Source organism: Melospiza georgiana, chromosome 6 (genome assembly GCF_028018845.1).
Source record: "Melospiza georgiana isolate bMelGeo1 chromosome 6, bMelGeo1.pri, whole genome shotgun sequence".
NCBI lineage: Eukaryota > Metazoa > Chordata > Aves > Passeriformes > Passerellidae > Melospiza > Melospiza georgiana.
The window spans coordinates 41,387,649-41,408,192 of record NC_080435.1 but is presented as its reverse complement, the minus strand read 5'-3'; the positions used below and the strand labels follow the sequence as shown (position 1 = coordinate 41,408,192).

The following is a 20,544-nucleotide window of genomic DNA, read 5'->3' as shown; positions in this document are numbered from 1 at the left end:
CCAGTGGACCATCTGTCCCATAGAAAAATTTTTAATTCTGAGAAGGTGGGAGCTGGGTTTTGAGAGGACAGATGCTACCAGAGAAAAGACCATCAAATAGCCTGTCTCCTACAGGAACCAGGAGGGGTTTGCAGTATACAGAGATGGAACTTTGAACTGCACAGAGATTGAACCTTTTCCGTTCAATAGTCACAGGCTGTGGCACATAGGGGAAGAGGCCCAAACCCTCTGCTTTAACTTTATTGTTTTACAGCCCAAACAAGTTACCTGAAAAATAAATGCCCTAAACTTTGAGTGTCAAACGCCTTGGTACTGACTGCAATAAAGCAGAAGGTTGTTCGGGTGGCAGAATCAGGGAGTGGACTGGGTTAGGAAGGACCTTAAAGATAATCTCATTCCAACCCTGGGCCTTGCTAGGATTCAGTTCCTGCCCAAGCCTTGGCTGGAATAGCTGAGCATTAAACTGATGTAAATACATCACTCTTCTGCTGCTACCTTTGCTTGCTGCTTCTAGCATGCTGGGTTTCAAAGGGCACCTTTTATTTCTCTTCCAAGCCAGCTGTTTCCATAGAAGAAATTTTTACTGCAATGTGGCTATTCATCAGAGAAAGGCCATCACCTGCACCCACGGCACTGCCAGTGGAGTGGAGATGAGCACACAGGCTATCCAGGTGAGCAAAAAGTACGAGATGCCTGTGGACAAGATGCCTGGATCATCTGGTACCCGCAAGGAGCTCCCTGACCACCAAAGAGGGAAATTATTACCATGTACACTTTGCAGAGGGAAATAAAGAGAAAAGACAAGGAGGCCCATCTTTTCAGCAGAGCTTAATGAAAGGCAGAGGTATCACATTTTTCAAAGAACGAAGATTGGCTCCTGACAGCAGCTGAGGAATGGGTCAGATCTTTGCCATGAACTCCCAGACTGTGGAGTTCATGGCAAAGATCTGACCCATTCCTCAGCTGCTGTCAGGAGCCAATCTTCAGAAGGAAGGAAGCAGAAGGAAGCACAAAGGCACATAAAGGGAACACCAGCACAAGGACATCGTGACAGCTCCCCTGTCTCTTTCTCATCCCTGAAATGAGTTCAAACTGCTGTATTTGGGACTGAAACACAAAGGACCAGTTAAGGATGACATGGTCTCCCTCCACCTTTCCAAGTGGCAAGCCATGCCTACCTACCCTCTTTGGTGCAGCACTGAGCCACTTCTTGCTTGACAATAGTCAGAGCTGCCTCCAAGGTTGCCAGCCTTCTAGGGTGAATTCTCCTGGCCCACAGCTGCTAACACAATCATCACAAGAGCTCTGGGATCTGCTCCACTGTGCCACTCAGCCAGGAACCCACTGCTGCAGCAGTGCTGAGCCAAACAGAGCCACAGGAGGACAGCGTACGCAAAGGTAACATTTACTGAGAGATACAGAACTGAGTATTATGAAGGACATACATGGATGGAGAGGGCAGCAACACCACTGCAGAGGGCAGCTTGCACCCCCTTCCCAGCATGCCAGGAAAGGAGCTGGATGCTACCAGACAAGTAACACAATGGAGATAACTGTGGCATATGTGTTTGTAACAAACAGACCATTGTAACATACATTTCTATGGGATCACATCTAGTGATTATATAAATCCATATAGAGATCACTGTATAAAAACTTTGTAAAAAATACTTTAAAAAAGTGTAAAAATGTGCATTCAAAAGCACGGCCGACACGGACAGCTGGGCTGTAAACATTATACTGAGTGTGCTTGTGGGGGGCGCCTGCGCCACCGAGCCCCGACAGGCCTGCCCACCAGATGGGGCTGCATCAAGTGTTTGTGGTTCTTGGGTTTGGGTTTCCCTCTGGAGCATGCCAGGAGCAGCAGCAGCCTCTGGGCAGGGCGCTGGTGGGCACTGCCCAGCTGCCACTCCTCAGCCCGCAGCCCCTGCTACCCACGGGCTGCCTGCTCCTTGCAGGACACGCTGTGGCTTTGTGGGTCCCAGGGCTGAGAGCAGGGCGAAGGGCTGTGATGATGTATCACAGGGAGGCTGCCCTCACTGGCATCACCAGCCCTGCTCCCAGGTTCAGCCTCAGAGTACATGGTTGGCAGGTTCCTGATCTTCTCTGTTCCCATGTTTGGTCCATAGTTCCCAAGGAAGCCCACTGGGTCCTGGCTGCACCAGGCCTGGGTGCACAGTTCTTCATACAGTACATACATTAGAGACCCTGGAAGACCCTGTGCCACTGTCTCCTCCTCGTGGCCCTGTGCCACCTTCACTTCTTCTCTAGCTGCTCCAGCAGTGGGTTGGCTTCGCTCTCGGGCGTCTTGATGCTGTCTGTCCGCACAATGCAGGTGGGACGGTGCCGGTTCAGCATCAGGATGAGCTGCTGCCTCTCCTGTTTCAGCTCTTCTATCTGGGCCTTCAGCTCAGCATTCATGAGCTCTAGACGCTCAGACTCCTAGCAGGACAGGAACACAACCGCATGTGACTTTATCTAGCAGGACAAGACACAAGAAACAATTTGGCCAACATGCCACCTCTGCTCGGTGCTGTCCCTCAGCCCCTGCAGCAGGGGAGCAGGCTGAAGACCTGCCAAGGCATCACATCCCTCCAGGCAGTTCATCCCCAGCCCTGCTGCCTCGTGCTTGGCATTTTGTGCCATCACACAGGAACACACAGCCACCACCTGGGGCAGGTCTGTGCCGCCCCCCAGCAAAACCTGTGCCCGGCTGCTGTCTGTGCTCTGGTTAGGTGTTTGGGGACAAACCCATGCTTAAGTTTTCACCCAGCCCATCTGTAAGCATCTTCCCTTGTGAAATGACTCCTTCCAAGTTGTGTCATCTGCCTGTGTCTCACCACTGTTTGCAGAAAAACAGCAAGGTGCTGTGACAGTTTTTCTGCCCTGGGGCTAGAGGTGGAGTGGGCATCTGGCCTCTGAGTGGGAAAATCTTTAGGACTTCGGTCAAGGGGCCAGCACACTGCCAGGCCCTGTCCTGTGCCACACTCATATGAGTGTTCCTGCTGCAGCACTGAGGCAGAGACATTATTATTCCTCTCTCACCACAAGCCCAGAGCCACCCCCCAGCCCTCTCCAGCCCTGGTACGAGGGGTAAGCTCTGCCTGGGCACGTACATGGCCACAACCTTCACAGCCTCACCAAAAGCAGGGGCTGTATTTTGTATTTTCCCTGATAAAGGCACTGGAGCAAGGGGTGGCAGAGGGGAAGCTCAGGAGGCAATGCTTCCTGCAGCTGGAGCACTGTTCTAGGGAGGTCCCTGCTGTGCCCTGGGACAGACTGGGGCACCCACCCGCTGCAGGAACTCCGTCCTCTCCTTCTTCTTGTTACGACATCGCGCTGCCGCTACTTTGTTTTTCTCCCGGCGCCTTTTCCTCCTCTCTTCTTCCTCATCCAGCTATAACAAGACAGAGAAACCCAGATCAGAGTCAGCAGATGTGGGCTGGGGCAGGAGGCAGGGGTGAGCACGTGGCAGCCCCAGCCATGGCAGGGCAATGGGCAGCCACCTGGTCAGGGGCCACCAGCAACATGACTCAATCCTCATGGAACCAGGTATGCTGCTGCTACAGCCTCCACCTCCACTTTGTGGGAACACAGAGAGGGACACCTGCACCCACAGCTGAGGACGTGGCTGGTAGGGGACAGACAGCCCTTCACAGGGCTTCTCCCTCCCTGAGAGAGGGAAGAGACAGAGAATAGAGCTCCCTCCTTGTTTCTACAAGGGTGGTTTGTCACACAGACATCTACAGGCACAGCTCTGAGAGCAGACATTGAAAGCATCGCACACACAGCCAAGGACAAGAGGCAGAAAAACCCAGAACATACTCCAGCTAGGCCTGCCCCATTCCAGTATCTGGGACTGTCTGAGTCACAGGGCCAGCACAGTAAGGTGGGGACAGGTCCTGCATTCCCTGTGAGGGGGCAGGACACAGCAGTACCTGCACTGTTTGCCATGACTCAGTTCTCTGTGCTCTTTGACTCAAACCACACAGGCCAAGCCAATAGGCCCTAGGAGTCAGAAAACCATAATCAAAGTATTTACTGATATATGCTGCAAAGCCTGTGTAAATGGCCTATGGCATGCCTACATCCAGGAACCCAAACTAGCTCCTTCAAGAAAAATCTGAGTGCTGGAAAGCCCTGCAAAGTCAGGTTATACTTTGCAGCATGGATAGAGAAGAAAAGGTCCCCAGTGCCTTCATCCACATTTGTCCTGGGTCTCTGAAATTTGAGGTGTCAGACTGAACTGCCTCAATCCTATCGATGATACCACAGGAACACCCCACATGCAGACACACCAGCAATGCCTGATGGCAATGAAGGCTGCAGGGGCCATCCTCCACAGCAGACTGTGCACACTGCTAACAGTCACCAACTCCAAAACCCACTAATCCAAACATCCCAGCGTGATGCACAAACAAGGACTGGACGAAATGTGGGCTCAGCAGAGGCAGGGTGAAGGGGTGGCTTAAGCAAGCTGCATGTCCAATACACAGCACACAGCACGCTGTAGAAGGCAATGTCTGAGCTTTACAGCACTAACAGTTTTGCATCTTTTCTACCTTGCTTTGCAAGCACTATACCACAGTTGCTATTTCAGCTGGGGTGAGAATATTAAGCAAAGCCAGCACAAGCTATGCACAGACTTCCATAATGCCAGGCTGCCACGTAGTGTCCTGGGGCACCAATGTACCACACTTGAGAGAGCTGCAATGGGAACTGCACTGATACCCCCAAGTCCAGTCAGAAATGGACAGCTCACACTGCACCCACATAAATTAGATGTGACAGGTTAGCAGGAGTAATCTGGAAGGCACTAACTCTACATTCCACTGCCGGGTCTTACAAAAGTTCCTGACAGAAATGAAGAGGAGGTGGACATCAGGGTAGATGCAATTCCCCTCTGCACATTTACCAACTACTCATCTACCCCTAAGACAGCTTCCTGGTCTGTTAGTTCCAGGATTACTAGGAGGGTGACACAGAGGTCTCTTGTGCCCACAGTTCCAAAGCTCAAAAAACACCCCCAAACTTGGCGTCAGAAGTACATCTTGGGGCCTAACAGCAACTGGAAGAGCAACCAGCAACTGCACCAGCCCTGGAAACTGCCTGACATTTCCATGCCCTCTTGGTCCATTCAACAAGAATTACAGAATAAATGACCTGTCTCTGACCCTGCCTCCACCCCACAGAGGGCCCACTAAAGGTCTGTGTCCTTAGATGGAATACAGATGCCCAAGGAAGGTGGCTCAACACAGACAGAAGAAGTTTGAACCCTAGGCTCTGCTTTTTGAGCACAGCTCCTGTAGCTTCATAGAAAATAGAAAGGTTTGGACGAGATCTTAAAGATCACCTAGTGTCAACCCCCCTGCCACAGGCAGGGACACTTTCCAGTACAGCAGTTGCTAAAAGCCCCATCCAGCCCAGTCTTGAACACTTCCAGGCATGAAGAATCCACAAATTCTCAGTGCAGAGAAGTTCTCTTTTCCAGACCCAGACGGCAGGTTTTCGCCATCTGCTTCTGCTTGATTTGTTCAAAAAGGTGACACGGCCCTAGTGCTGAGGGTTAGGACATTATTCTGAGGCACATGGGACAGTGATGATGTGTCACTCAACAGCACATCCCAGCAGTTGATCTCCAGGGCATGGTCCCTGTGGGTAGAAGTCCCTGTGAGGATGCCTCCTGAACTGCTTCAGTCAGCAGCCTCAGAGCCTGAGGGGATGGATCATCTGCCTGAGGGGCAGGGCTCAGTCCCAGAGGAGCACCCCAGGTTGCATTCAGTGGTGGAGGAGCCCAGCAGCATCTGTGTACACCTGTCCAAGAGGAGAGCAGCTTACCCACTGGGGCTGTCCATCACCCTGCAGAGAAGCTGGCCCCCAACACACACTGGATGGGTTTTGTGTGTGTCCCCAGGCACACAGACCCCAGTGCCAGGAGATGCTGGTGCCCCCAGCAGGGCAGAGAGAGCTGCCTTGGCCAGGCTCATGGCAGGCAGCCTGTCCTGCCATGCACCACAGAGTGGCACACCAGCACCCAGCATTCCTGGGCTCCAGCACCCTGCAGGAGGAAAGCAGCTGCAGGCTGCATTGCAAAACCGTGCGTGGGCAGCTTCTTGGCTACTCATGGGATAAGCAGCTACTGCTACAGCTCCCTCAGGCTTTTGCTGCAAAGCCTTGCCAAGGGCAGCTCCATTTGCTGCCTTCAACTCCTCAGCTTTATGGGCCATGCAGGGGAGGAACCAGCTGCATGGAAGGTAGCTGAGCAAGGGCTGGCAGTGGGTTTTCTCTTAGCTTTCCTCCACATGCTGCCTCAACAGCTGGTTCAGAGGACACTCAGCAATTCCAGTACCTGCTGTGGGGCAGAACTGCCCTGTCCCTGTCACACAGATGCCAGTGACATCACATACCCATGCTACAAAAAGCAAAAGCAGCGGTTGCAGAGCCAGCTCAGAGGTGTCTAAAGGAAAGGAGCTGGGTCTGGAAAGACAGCATAGCCACAGAGTCACCCTCTGTCTTCCCCTACCTATGAAGCAAGGCAGGCACTGCAGACCATTTGTTGCATTAACAACCAGGCCAAGAGCTTGGAAGAGAATTTGGCTTCAGCTGCAAATCCGTGACTGCTTTGCCCATAGAGGAACAAAAGCCATCAGCATGCCCAGGGCCTTACAAGGGCCTCCCAGAGAACCCCAGCCTCAGCTCTTCCCACTGCAGAGCTGTCCAGTCCTTCCCAGGCAACCTCCAGGCTGCACAAGCTGACTGGACACTCTCTTGGGCACAGAGCTCCTGTGGTGCTCAGATGAGCTACATCATACCAGCTCTACCCACAGGAGTCCACCTCAAATGGCTGGGGGAAAAGAACAGGGATGCTCTGCACAGGTGCTGCTGCTGAGCTTCTGCTAAAAAATTGGGCTAAATCAAGTGTCAACACCATTTGGAAAGCAGTTGCCCCCTGGAACTCCTATTTTACTCCTTTCAGCCCACAGCTCATCACAGGCAGCTTTTCACATCTTCCAGCACCTCCTTGCTCACGCTGCCAGAGAACACACATCACCCCATCCTCATATGGCATCATCTGAGGTAACCTCTCCCAGAGCAAATGCTCTGTTCAGAAGGCTGTTCACTGGACCTTCTAACAGCAGCCAGCACCCTCACCACCGTGGGACCTCTGGAACGGTGCATTCCCAGCTCCATCTGCAAGATGTGGGAGGTGCAAACACTCACCACCAGCTCAGCCAGACTCAAAGAGTGGACAACCAACACAGGGGACATAAGGAAAACACTATCCAAGCATCTCCCTAGTCCCTTCAGCCTGGTTCTGACATGGCAGCCTGTGGTACCAAGCAGAAACCACCCACCTTCCCCACCCTAGGAAATTCGAGGTGAAGCCAGGGCCCACCCCAAGCAATGGGGCTGGGGCAGCTCTAAGCCAGCAGCACCTGCAGCACAGGCTAAGCCACTGCTCCACACACCCCATTCCCATTGGAAAGGCAACACCAATGCCAGAAGCACCAAGGGCTTGTTGACACGGGTGACAGGCTGTGTGACTTCTACTCTGGGCGCATGTCCCAACCTAGGGACATGTTGGCTGCAGCAGACCCCACTCCACATGCAGGGTTTGAGTTCAGATGGCTGCCAATTGCTGCACTGGACCAGGTCTGGGATGCTGAGGCCACCACTGCCAGGGACAGGAAATCAGGCAGGGAGAAGAGGCAGCTAGTGGAGCAGCTGCCAACATGCATGCACATCATGCACATCACCAAACAGGGAGCTTATAAAACACACTGCTGGCCACTGCTAGCACAGCCAGGCACAGGCAGGAGGGAAACCCAGGCAAACGCAGACACCAGCCCTGCAGGGCCACCTGCAGCCAGCAGCCCCCAATACTCACCTCACTTTTGACAGGCTGGGGTCTCTTGCCAAGCTTCACCTCCAGGAACTGGAGCGGCGAGATCATGGCGCCGATGTTGCGGATGTCGGCGCACTTGAGCTCCTCAGCGGTCAGGGCCGCGCCCGGCAGCCCCGTCAGCGGGCCCAGCCCAGGCAGCGCTCCGGCCGTCAGCGACGGGTCAGGGATCTGCCCTGGCATCATAGCAGGGGACACGGCTTCCTGGGCTGCAGGGGCACAGACACATCCCATTACAACCAGTGACAGGGCCTCGTGACACAGCACAGGACCAGCTCACCCTACAGTCCCGTCACCTACAGGGGTAGGAATCAAGGCAGACATTCTCCCCCAGGAAGGGCAAAGGCAGAGAATAAACAGAATCTGTATTATAGAAAACAAAATATATGAATCCTGCCCAGAAGAATAGGCTGCTGGGGTGTAGATCAGGAAGGGAAGACACCTAAGAGGCAAAGCACCAGAAAAACAGGAGCTGGCTGCAATGACAGTGATGTGATCCCATGGACACATTTCTCTGGAGAACAGCGGATCAAGGTTTGCTTTTAGCTGAATTTTGATGAATGAATGTGTGGATTATTAGTACAAGAAGAAAATGGCACAAATAGGCCCATAATATGCCCTAGGCTGGATTCCCTCCGGGCAGGCTCAGCCACTGGTCAGGGCTGGAACACAGCACACAAAGACCACAGATAAAACTGCAAGAAAAAGTACCCACCACTGTACAAACATCTCTCAGCACAGACATGAGGAAACAAAGGCTGGAGGGGAAGGGAAATGGTGCAAGGTTCCAAAGTCCTCTTCTATCATGAAAGAAAAAAAGTGAGAATAGGATCAAGGCAAACTTCAGCAAGTCGCTTTTAGGGAGGTGAAAGGGAGTTATCAGTAACTATTAAGAACAAGCAGCAAAGATATAATAAAATTAAACCTAAAATGGGAAGTCCATAGAGCTGGAGCTGCTACATCAGTCCAAAAGCCATTGGAGCAGATGGTTGTTGGCTGCAATGCAGGTACATGCCTGCTGTGTAACTGGCCTGGGACACTCACAAGTTACCTACTTACAACATTCACTGCTGTCCACACAGCTGCCATTTGCCCCTCTTCTCAACCACATGTCCCAGTGTGTGTGCACTGCTCTCCTTGCTCTGCCCATCCAGAGAAGTCCCAGCGCACTGTAGGAGCCTACAGGCACCCACCCCATTCTGCCCCTGAGCAGGAGGCACCAACACAGCAGGGAAAAGGACCAGCAATGTCAAGAGAGAAGCAGACTAAAGGAGTGGACACAAAACCCCAGTGTGCAGCTTCCTGCAACCACAAGAGCCAGTTAGAAGGCAGGATTCAACAAACAGCTGGGGAAACTCATGGAGGCTCTCACAGCACCAAGTGTCAGAGAAAGGAGGAGCATTAAATGAGGGATAACAGGCACTTGCCCTGCTCTTTCCAAAGCACCCACTCTCATCTGCTGAGGGACCAGGTAACAGGAGATACAGACTTTTGGCCCAGACAGTGGAGCCATGCAGACTCACACACACACACAAGTAGCCAAACAGCTGCCACAGCTGCTCAGCATTTGCCATCCTGAGGTGACAAATCTATGCCAGTTCCAGGCTGAAGACTTGAGTGAAGCTGCATGTGAGATAGAACTGCTGGATCACAGAATCACAGAACAGCTGAGGCTGGGAGGGATCTCTGAAGATTGCCTGGTCCAACTGCCCTGCTCAGGTGGCCTCAGTGGATGCAGGGTGAACAGGGTTAATCATGACAAACACAGAAGTTAAGGATTTCTTGGCACTGGCACATCCCTTTTCCCATGAGATTATTTAATATATTTGTTAATGTGAAGGAACCAGAGATAAGCAGCAGAAGGAAAGGAAAAACAAGCATAGAGGCTAGTCAAGGGCAGAGAGCTAATGCAAGCTCCACAGCATCCAGCACGGGTGCTGTGCAAGCTGTATGGGTGTGACAGACAGAATGATTTGCAGCAGAGAGTGCCTACAACCTGCAATGAGCTGTGAGCTGTCAAACAGTCTAATCTGCCAATGAAGAGGTCCAGGTGTCAGCATGAGATGTCCCCTGGCAGGGTTTGCTCAGCTGTGACCAAGACTTGGGAAAGAGCAGGGAAAGCAGATGCAGCAAGACAGAAACCATAAAGAGGAATCAAGCCCTCTGCTCCAGTCATCCTTTAGGAGACAGAAAGGGGAGAGCAAGGCAGTGTTCAGCAATGCTGGGAGCACTGCTGTGGGGAGAGGAAGCTGGGCAGGGAGGAGGTGATCTGCATAAGGTCATTAAAGGCTGAAGAGAAGACAGGAAAGACAGACAAGTAATTTCCCAAGAGAAGAGATACTCTCTGATGAAACAGACTCCTGCCCATTTGGGGACAGAAAAGAAAGAAAAAATACTTGATAATGATACTTGATTTCAAATAAGACTACAAGTCAACTCCTTGAGACTTCAAGGACCTAAGCTGATGCAAAGTATTAATTCTTCCACAGAGATCTCTGAACTAGAAAAATGCAACTCCACATCTGCAGTAGAATCTTGTACTGGAATCTGCACCAACATCTTGTAAAGTGCCTGGAGAAGCCCAATGCAGCTGGGTTCTGAAGCTGCAGGCTACCTCCCTCCCCTTTCCTTTCAGGCCTACACATGGCTGAGATGCTCCACTGCTCCAGAAATAAGTACCAACACACCCTTAGGCTGCACTCCAGACAGGAAAACACAAGGTATTTAGGGAGTGTGGCTAAATCCCTGCCACCTTCCTCAGAGATCATCCCTCTCCAGCAGGAAGGCACCAGGTCAGTGAGGTGGATGACAAAGGGGAGGTGAATCCAGAGGTTCTTCCCAGGAGCCCCTGCCACAAGACAGAGCTGTATGGGGTTAAATCCAGTCAACCATTTTGGGATAGCTGCATACACTGCAGAGCTGGCCATTTCCCTGATGCTGCCACCCAGGTGACATGCTGTGGCACTGGGGAAGACACCTGCCAACAGCAGCACAGCCCAAGCCAGCAACCCCACAGATGTCCATCCCCAGCTTGAACAGCTTATGTCAAAATTAAAAAAATAAAATAGAAAAATAATCAATAGCAAAAGTATATGAGCATCCATTTGAAGTCTCTCACAGACTGATTTGGGGCCCTGACCCACCCTTTCACAGGCTTCAGCACGAGAATTGACTTGAACCCAGCCCTGGACATGAAAATCCATTCTGGACTTGGGGGACTTGGTTTTAATTTATTCATAAAATGACAGAATATGCTGAGTTGGAGGGACCTAGATCATCGAGTCCAGATCCTGACACTGCACAGGATAGCCCAAGAGTCACACCATGTGCCTTAGACTGCTGTCCAGACACTTACTGAACGCTGTTAGGCTTGGTTCTGTGACCTCTTCCTTGGGGAACCTGTTCTAGCACCCAACCACCCTCTGGACGAAAACCCTTTTTCTGATATCCAACGTAAACCTCCCCTGCCTCAGCTTCATGCCATTTCCTCGAGTTCTGTCACAAGAGTACCTGCCCCTGCTCTTCCCCTCACAAGGAAGTTGTAGACTGCAGTGAGGTCTCCCCTCAGTCTCTTCTTCTGCAGACTGAACAGACCCAGTGCCCTCAGCCACTCCTCCTCTCACCGTTTCCCCTCCAGGCCCTTCACCATCCTCGTGGCCCTCCTTTGGATGCCCTCTCATGGCTTCATCTCTTTTCTCTATTGTGGTGCCCAAAACTGCTCACAGCATTCAAGGTGAGGCCACACATGTGTGGAGCAGAGCAGGACAATCCCCTCCCTTGACTGGCTGGCCATGCTGTGCTTCATTTTCTTCCATCATGACATGCAGTTGACAGCACCCAGGTTAGACAGTCCAGGTCCTCAGGCAGACTGAATATGGGGTTACTGCAATGTATGAAATAAGGAACAAGGAGAAATCCATGCTTCAGACTGTGGGCCAATCTGACCACTCAGCACCCTCCCCATGCACTCCTGAGCCTGGGGCAGGTCCCTGGAGACAAGTGGCTAAGGATTTGAGAAAACACTGTTTTTTCCAGCACATCTTCTCCTTCTGCACCTTTGATCTGGTAGCTTGATATGCCTTGAAATAGCCTCTGTACCAGTGTAACACACAACACAGGTCAGACTGAAGGGGCTGGCCCAGTATCCAATATGCTCTAAAAATTTATCCTGGATCCAGGGACTGCAGTGGCAAAGCCCACATCACACCTGCATCAGTGTAAACTAAATTTTAAGCTCATCAAACCAAAGTGCCAGAAGCCTTCTGAATAACCATAAACCTGCATATTAAGATGAGCTGAGAACTAGACAGAAAGGGAGGAAAGTGTCTTCTACAGGTGAGAGCTTGCTCAGGGGCCAGAAAGCTCAGGAGCACATTGAGAACTGCTAAGAGTCAAGCTGAGTTAGGCCTTGGAGAAGAATGTAACACCATTCCCAGCAGGGCTATAACCATGTAAATAAAAAGGAATGAGGAGAGGTGCCATCCCTCTCTGCAGAGCAGGGTGCAGTAACAGATCATCTCCCCAGTTCCTGAGGGCCCTCAGCCCCAGGCACTGTCACTCCTGCTGATTGGAAGGACTCAAACAAACTCCAAGTTTGTTCCATTCCTTTGCTTCTTCCTAATGTAAGCACAACTTTCTTTTCACCCCAGGTCCCAGATACTTTCCCATTCTTTTCTGGTGAGTGACAGAGGTAAGTTGTACTTTGATCATGTGAAAAAGCCAGAGTATGGAATTCTATTTAATACTTCAGTCTTCCTCCCAAAGCTGTTATCCTGGCTGACATGGACATGCCTACCCATAGCTCCAGCATACTGGTACCATGTTCACATGGAAGGGCAGAACCTTAAAGTTCAGGATCTGAGTTTGACCTTTAAGTTGCAGCTCTTCAACAGCCACATCTGGCTGGATGGGGTGAATACAGCTGGTGCCAATTTTAATTAGTTTCTGGATATTCCCTTGCAGCATTTGCTATTTCTAAGGCACATGAACCAACTCACCTCTGTATTCATTCACTTTCTAACACAGTGCTTCAGATGGGATTCCTATTATATTTTTTTCTTTTCAGAACTGATAAATAACACAGCCTTTTTCCCTCAATGCCAGGTGATCTTTCAACATCTCCTTACATGAGCTTGGAAATGTCATGTCTTCAGTACAACCCAGCTTTCTGGTGTCCTACATTGAACCACACAATTCCTTTGTATGCATTTTATCAGCAATGCTTTTGCACATAATGAAGCCAATAGCAGCACATCAAGGGGAAAGAGAATGTGCAGTCTTGCACAAGACCATTGGATCAGCATGACACCAGCTTCTTGAGTTTACATTCACCATTACTCTGCCTTCTGCACCAACACTATTCATCATTTAGTGCCATGACATCAAGGTGCTCCAGATGGAATTAGGAGACAGAGAAGGCTTTCTTACAACTTCAGTTCAATGATGAGTACCTTATACCATTCGTTGCTCTGTTCAGCAACCATCTTTGCAGCAAAAATCTGGTCATCACATGATTTGACAGGTCAAAATTCGTTTTTATTTCCTTAGCTTTGCCTCTACACTCCCTTATTCTGGTTAAAATGCTGTAACACAAGACTCGACCTCTTGCCGAAATGTCTGTAAACCCTCCTGATAATTGCAGCAACTTTTGCATCCTTGCTTTGGCATTGTTCTTCCTGTGGCTTCAATCAAACTCAGTTATTTTATCAGCAGTCTCATACTCAAAAAGCTGACAGCAGTACAGCTTTCTTTGATCACCTTGGTTTTGCTGCATCCTTCCCACCAGTTTCAAGTGTTTGCATGCTTTGTTCCCCAATTATGTCCCTATGGTCAGCAGTCTGTGACATTGTTGATTTACTATTTCTTGAAGGCAGCACCCATTACTCTTAGTTTTTCTCCTACTGCCAGAGTCTGTTATCTTCTGGAAACCACAGCCTAGAGGGAAGAAGCTTTACCAAGTTGTTTCTGTCCCATACAGTTGCTCAGCTTCCTCAGTGACCCTGCCCCCACATACCTTTCTATTCTTTCTCCTGCAGTTCTAATCTTCATGTTCTTGGTTTTTGTTTTTTTCAGATGGGTTGGGTTTTTCCTCTTCCTATACTGATTTGGTTGCTGCTTTTTCAGGGGACTCTTTGTTTGGGTTTGTGTTTGTTGTTTTTTTTTAAGCAGCTGATGTTTGCACAGCAGTTACAGCATAAATCTAACATGTGGAGGCATAATTTGTATAACCCAGGGGCTTGTGCTCCACTTGCTAGCCTGTATTCACACCCCTCCTGCCACCTCTTCACTGCTATTCTTACCCAGACTAAAACTGGCACAGGAATGCCTACCTGTGTTGAAATCATGCATTCAATTCCCTGCACATAGACTGCCTCCGTTTGTATCCATCATCCTATGCATCCAGAGGTGTTGTTAGTTTCTTTAAAAACCAAATGCAGCTGCTACTGTTGTACCATGAGCATCATCCTGCAGAGATGACCATGACATCCCAAAGCAGGCTCTGACTGTCACACTTCAATTTAACTTGCCATTACTGCCTTATCTCTGGTGTCAGCTTCCTCGGTGAGAGTGAGGGCTATTTGCAGCCTTATTATCAGTTTTGCTGTCTATAATACAATCACAGTTTCTTCCAACATAAGCTATTTCACATGTGCTGACATTTATAATGGTTGATCCAAGTGCTCCTCTGATGCTCAGAGAGCCAGTCTAGCATCTAATATTGCCAGCCAGCAGATTCTGACACTCTGTACCTGCCAGCATGTTTCTCTTTTGCCCATGTTAAGCACTGCACTAGGGCATAGTCTGTCCTACCAGTCCTTCTCCATGCTGCCTGCAGAATAAAGGCCGTGCCTGCCTGCTATTCTCTCAGCAGGCTCAGCCTGGGTGCCTGCCATTACTTGTCAGCTGCCACGCATCAGAGCACTGCTGGAGTCTGTGAGCCCCACACAAGCAATCTTTGAACTCTTCATCAGTGTGTTAGCACCTAGCACGACATTGCCATTTGTGTGTGCTGTCTTGGGGCACCCGAGTCACAGTAACTGGCCTTTCATCTGCTCCTGGCCAACAGGGAACAATAATTCTGATCTGGAGATCAGAAGCAGCACTGCCAGCATATAGTTCCTTAGATTCTACTCTGCTTTGCTGCCATTTTGAAACTTTTTTTTAGCTCCTGGGTATCAAGCTACCTCAGTCTGTATATCATACATTGAATCTATCTAGTTCCTTCTGTGAGCAGAAGGATGATTTATAGGAAAGCCCTTTCCTGACATACCCAACTTCTCATGAACCAAGAATGTAACTTCCTAAACAAAGACAGGGCAGTTAGCTACTACTCTTTCTCTGAAGCTCTGAGCCACTTGCTTTTTTCCATCTGGATTCTTCTGAGAAGACTGCAGAGTGCTGATGGTCTGAAGCCTAAAGACTCTTCTTCCACTTCAAGGTTCAGGCCCCAGTGGGAACAGATGAAGGCAGAAAGACACTACCCCATATTCCCAGTGCCACAAGTACCTTCCCATGCAATTAGAGCTTTCTTCTGCTATCTAAAACATGAGACACTCCCATTGCCACACAATTCTATCTGCTCTAGATGTATTCAATTTTGAGTAGCACCTTACAGTCATACCTTCTGGCTAGCTGCTTCTGCTCTGCACTGTTAAAAGCAGAAACTTGCAGGGCCAGTGCCAAGCACCACAGTGATCAAAGTTATTTGCCAAACATCAGAACACAGCAGCAGACAAGCCCTTTGGGGGTAACCAGTCTTTTCAGGTCCCCATGCAGTAGCTCTGGCAAACATGGACTTTAACAACAGCCATGGTGCATTCATTCATGCAGTTGCTGAACCTGTTGATGCCAAGGAATCCACCACCTAGAGCATACTGAAAAGCTGCAGCAACACCAATTGGGATGAAAACGTGTATGTCTCTCTCTACTGAGCACCTAACATGACTTACTGTTTTATGGCATCACAGCAATCCCCCTTGTTGAAAGGCCAGGTAAAGGCATGCTCACAGCATGGCCCACCAAGAGCACTGAGGTGGAGAACACCACCTCAGAATGCAGGACACTGCAGTGCCTCACTGCTCACTGTAGTGCCCCCACACCCCATTTCCATCCCAGGAGGGAGAGACAGCTCCTACAACCAAGTTCTAGGATTGCAGGTCCAAAGACATCTGTGCCCTTCCCACAGACACTCTGAGCTGCCATTCCTGCTGTTCCTTTCCTCCCACAGGCAACGCCACGTGGTGAAGAGTTGCAGGGCTTGTGAACACCCATACATGTAACCTCCCACCCCTAGTTCAGAGTGAGTGGGGGGCCACAACGCTGAACAGAAGAAGGAGCTATGAAGAGCAGTTCCTCAGGAGGTGGAATTCTAAACCTACTTCATGAGTGGGAACATTCTGGCTCAGTCCTGCACTTCTAGCTGGCAGGAGGATCATCCGAGTCATTGACAGACAGAGGGCTATGAGAAGCTTTCTAAAAACAGGAATGCAAAGAGGCCTGCTGCCCTCCCTCCTCTTTTCCATCAGGGAAGCTCAGAGCTCCCTACATGTGCACATGGGCCAGCCCAGAGCAGACAGCACCTCCTTGGCAGAAATGCCATTTTGCAGCCCTTGTCCAGCTGCCTTGTCTCACCATTAGGCCTCCACACCTGCCTGTCTAATGCTTTGACTTCTTGTCCCTTTTGTGAGGAGGGGGGCTGCTGGTTCTCCAGTCCTCAGCCTTAGAAATAATCTCTATTTGCCATTAGCAAAGCAGTCAGCTCACAGCCCTTCCTCCCTGAGCATTTTCCTCCATACCTTCACAGGGCAGCAAAAAGCTCCAGTTTAGCTGCTCCCACCACTGCAATGCAGCGATTGACTTCCAAGCAACCTGTGACAGCAGGGTTTTGTACAGCACCTACCACAGCAAGGCTCCCCTACTGCCATAGTTAGTGCAATAACTGCAAAAAAAGGTCATTAATTATCACAGTATTATTAAGATTGCAATTAATTGTTTGAGGTTGCACCACCCACTGGACAGCAGTGCAGAGCAGGAAGGTAAAAGTTAGCCTTTTGTACCTGAAGCAGCTCAAAGGGATTTCAGAAGGAAGGAATATCCTGGTCTGAGAAAACCTCAGTCTCTGAGCTGCAGCCTAACAACCGACTTGTTGAAACCACCAAGGACCTTCCATAACCACATGTGGTCAGGGCTAGAACCTTCAAGAAGACAATCCTGCTCCAGCACAATGCTCTGCCCTCAGGGGCCAAGGACAGCCTCAGAGATGACAGCCCCCACACCCCCTACAAACTCCTCAAAATTATGCCTTAAATACCAGGGTCATCCACAAAGACCTCTAATCCATATAAAGACCAGCTCTGGCTAGCTTGCAGCAGCACTGCTCAGCTCAGAGGCCCATATGTGCCTTCAGCTCTCTGTCTGCATGTTAAAATAGCCTGCAATGTTTGGATTGACACTCTGGACAGTCCAAGCAACTGAGAAATGCAGCCAAAGACAGATGGCATCGGGTTTGCAGTGCCCCCTCCTTGCTGCACGGCACTGCAGGACACACACACATGCTGGCAAGGGGTCCCATGCCTCACCATGGCTCTGCCTCCCTTGCTGTTGGGGCCAGGCCCACTAGGAACAGCCACTGCAGTGAAAAGAGCCTCTTACAGCTTCACATTGAAGGCACTGCATGCTGCCAAGAACCTGGCCCAGGCAATGCAGCTGAAGTAGCAAACACTAACACAGGGAAGGAGACCACAGAACAGATGCTCAGTGCTCCTTGAGCAGTTGGACATACTGCTCAGATGGACAGGGCAGGAGGAGGCAAGAGGTCTGAGGGAGTATGTACTCTTCCTTGGCAAAGAATGTAGCACAGGGACCTCTGTGAAGATGCAGGGAAAGCGTCCGTAGGCATCTCAATGAGGAAGCAGAGGCAATAACCTGTACAGTAATTCAGCAGATTTTGTTAATTCCCCAGACACCAGGGGCAACCAATTGCTGCATGATCCAGTAATGATGTGGATGGCAGCTCCTGCACCCACACACTCATCCCCTAGATGGGCAGGTTTTTGCATTTTTAAATCACTAGGACTAATACTAAGAATCTGAATTCCAAAGACTGCCATTCACAGATGCCCTCACACAAGCTTTTAGCAACAAATTCCCAGGGCATGCTCTGTCAAGAGAGCCTCCAGACACAGATTTTTTTGCAAGTTTTCCTAAAACTAGCTAAAAAATCCTGGTTTGAGCTGCAGCAGCATTTGCTTCTGCTGAGCTCTTGGAGTCCAAGCACACACACACGCACACACACTCACAGTTTGGCAGTGGTTGTGTTCCAGGGCTGGTAATGCAAGCCATGGAGCAGGCTGCCAAGACAAGCAAGAGAACGAGCCAGGCCCTGTTTCATTGGCCACCATACGCTGCATATGGCCCTGGAACCAGCCAGCACAGTGTTCTCACCCTCCTTGAAGGCATAGGAGACCCTGTGTTTTCAAATACACCTCCACAGGGCCTTCATTAAAGGAAAATGGAAACATAATGTGGCTCTCGCTCCCCTGGTATTTCTCCCTTTCCCCCAATTTGCTCTCAAACCTATTTCCCTTCCATGGAAAAAAGAAAAGTGCCTCCTGGAGCAGAGCGTGCAAAAGAATGCAACTTCCATTCAACTCCATGCCTGACTGCTAAAGCGGACTTGGGACCGCGCGGCGGGGGCACCTCCAGGGCCCCTTTCCTTCCCCGGGCCTCCCGGCCAGGAGACACGGCTGGCGACAGCAGGGCCGGCAGCGCCGGGACCCGCGCCCCTCACCTGCGCGCCCGGCCGGCAGGTGAAGGGAGGGAGGCAGCGGCGCCCTGGGAGCGGGGGAGGCCGCCCCCGCCGCCCCCCGGTGCGGCAGCAGCCCCGAGCCGGCACCTCCAGCCCCCGCGCGTTGCGGGGGCAGCAGCCCGGCATGAGCCGCCCATGCGGCGGTGCCCGCCCCCGCGCAGGGTGTCCCCGCATCTCCGCCGTGCGCCCGACCGCCCGGACAGCGGCACCCTGCCCGTGCCGCGGGACACGGGATGCTCCGCCGGGCGCCCCCGCTCCAGCCCCCGCTGTCCGCCACCCCCGCGGAGCCCCGCGCCGCCGCCCGCCCCTGCCGCAGTCCCGGCCCGCCCGGCGCGTCCCCCGCCCGCGCCCGTACCCACCGTGCAGGGCGACCGCGCTGCCGGGGTGCCCGCGGGGCCCGGCCGTAGGGGCCGGGCGCGGGCTGCAGGCTCAGCCCCGCCGCCTCCGCCGCTGCCCCGGGCCCCGCCGGGTGCCGATGTGGGTGCCGGCCGCCGCCGGGGCGCCTCGGCCCGCCACCGCCCGCCGCCCCGGTGCGCGCCTCCCGCAGGCTGTGGCAGGCGGCGGGGTGGGTTGCATCAGCCCCGGTTATATAGCGGCCCCTGGGCTGCGGGGAGGGGTCGGGAATGCGGAACCGGCCGGGCTGCCAGCGCCACACGTCAGGGAGGGCGGGGGAGCGGGGCCGCGGGGCGGGGAGCGCCGCGCAGGGGTGGGACCAGCCGGGGCACCCCGACATCCCGCACCTCGGCATCCCGCACCCCACGGCCAGGCATCTCCGCGTCCTGCACCCCGGGACTCCGCACCCGCCACCCCTCGGCCGCCCTCTGCCCTCGCAGCCGGCATCCCCGCACGCTCCCGCAGCTCCTGACCCCTCCGCACCACGGCGCCCCCGGACCTCGCAGCCCGACCCGGGTGCGCGTCTTCCCCGCGCTCCTATTGCGCCCCTCCGCACACTCTCTGCTTCCCTCGGTCGCACGCCTGGACACCGTCCCGGGCAGCCGTGCCCGAGCTAGCCTGATTTGTGCAGAGCCTCCGCTCCTCAGTCCCGAGAAAGGAGGCAAAGGACCAGAGAGACTATCCAGTGCTCCTCAGCATCGAGCACACATCACCCAGGGCAGCAAAGGCACAGAGGCAGGCAGGGCTGCACGGTCACTCCACTGGCCCGTGGGAGGCAAGAACCTTCTCATCTCACCCTCCCCCAGCCCGGCCGGCTCATGCCCCACACAACACTGGCTCCCTCATACAAGGGCTCAGGGCTGTCAGCCCCAGCTCCACCACTCCCTTGACTGGCCTGAAGAGTAACCAGGAGGAAGCAGAGGGGTTCAAGGCGCCTCTTCACGGCTGTTTTGTTTTCTTACCGTCAATGGGACATCAGGATGGGACATTGCCTGAAGCACAGGCACACCCATGATGCCCAGTGTTCCAGCACCTTGATATTGGATGGGAGCAGGTGACAGAATGGGGCCTTCCTGATAACTGATTTGAGTTTGTTTCTTTCCTCTTTCTTTCTAATATTGCCCTCTTCCCGGCTGCATCAGGCAAACTCTTCTGGGGAAGCAAAGCTTTGCTCAACTCGAGGACCATGCTGGATCTGCCATAGGTACTGGATGCTCCAGGGCTGTTGCTCCTACAGCATTTCAGGACAGAAGGGCTCCCTAAGAGTAGTTAACAAAACCACCAGGCTGAGCAGCACTAACCAGCTAAGTGACAATGCCACCTCTCTGACCCACCTAACACCACAGAGAGGCACCATCCACCCTACCTCATTTTCCTTCCCCTGACTTGTCAGTCATTGCTTCCTTTCAGCATTCACCAATTTAATTTCTTTTCACAACTG

At 52.1% G+C, this 20,544-nt stretch overlaps 1 protein-coding gene across 2 annotated transcripts; it reads right to left on the bottom strand.

Annotated features, from left to right (window-relative positions):
- Window positions 1-1,389: 1,389 nt before the first annotated feature.
- On the bottom strand, window positions 1,390-19,128 carry JDP2 (Jun dimerization protein 2). 2 transcript variants are annotated; one of them, XM_058025879.1, is made up of 4 exons: window positions 19,070-19,128; window positions 7,889-8,112; window positions 3,293-3,397; window positions 1,390-2,442 (listed from the first exon to the last, which is right to left on the bottom strand). In XM_058025879.1, the coding sequence occupies exons 2-4, from the start codon at window positions 8,087-8,089 to the stop codon at window positions 2,257-2,259; spliced, it is 492 nt and encodes a 163-aa protein (XP_057881862.1). In that variant the 5' UTR covers window positions 8,090-8,112; window positions 19,070-19,128; the 3' UTR covers window positions 1,390-2,256. The 2 variants fall into 2 exon arrangements, with proteins under 2 accessions (XP_057881862.1, XP_057881861.1); XM_058025878.1 differs by lacking the exon at window positions 19,070-19,128 and having other exon boundaries at window positions 7,889-9,080.
- Between the last annotated feature and the right edge of the window lie 1,416 nt (window positions 19,129-20,544).

Coding starts and splice junctions, on each gene's coding strand:
- JDP2 (XM_058025878.1), bottom strand. CDS start 8,137: ATGGGATGTGTCTGTGCCCCTGCAGCCCAGGAAGCCGTGTCCCCTGCT. Junction 3,398..7,888: donor CCCAGCCTGTCAAAAGTGAG/GTGAGTATTGGG, acceptor GTCTTGTTATAG/CTGGATGAGGAAGAAGAGAG. Junction 2,443..3,292: donor GGACGGAGTTCCTGCAGCGG/GTGGGTGCCCCA, acceptor CTGTCCTGCTAG/GAGTCTGAGCGTCTAGAGCT.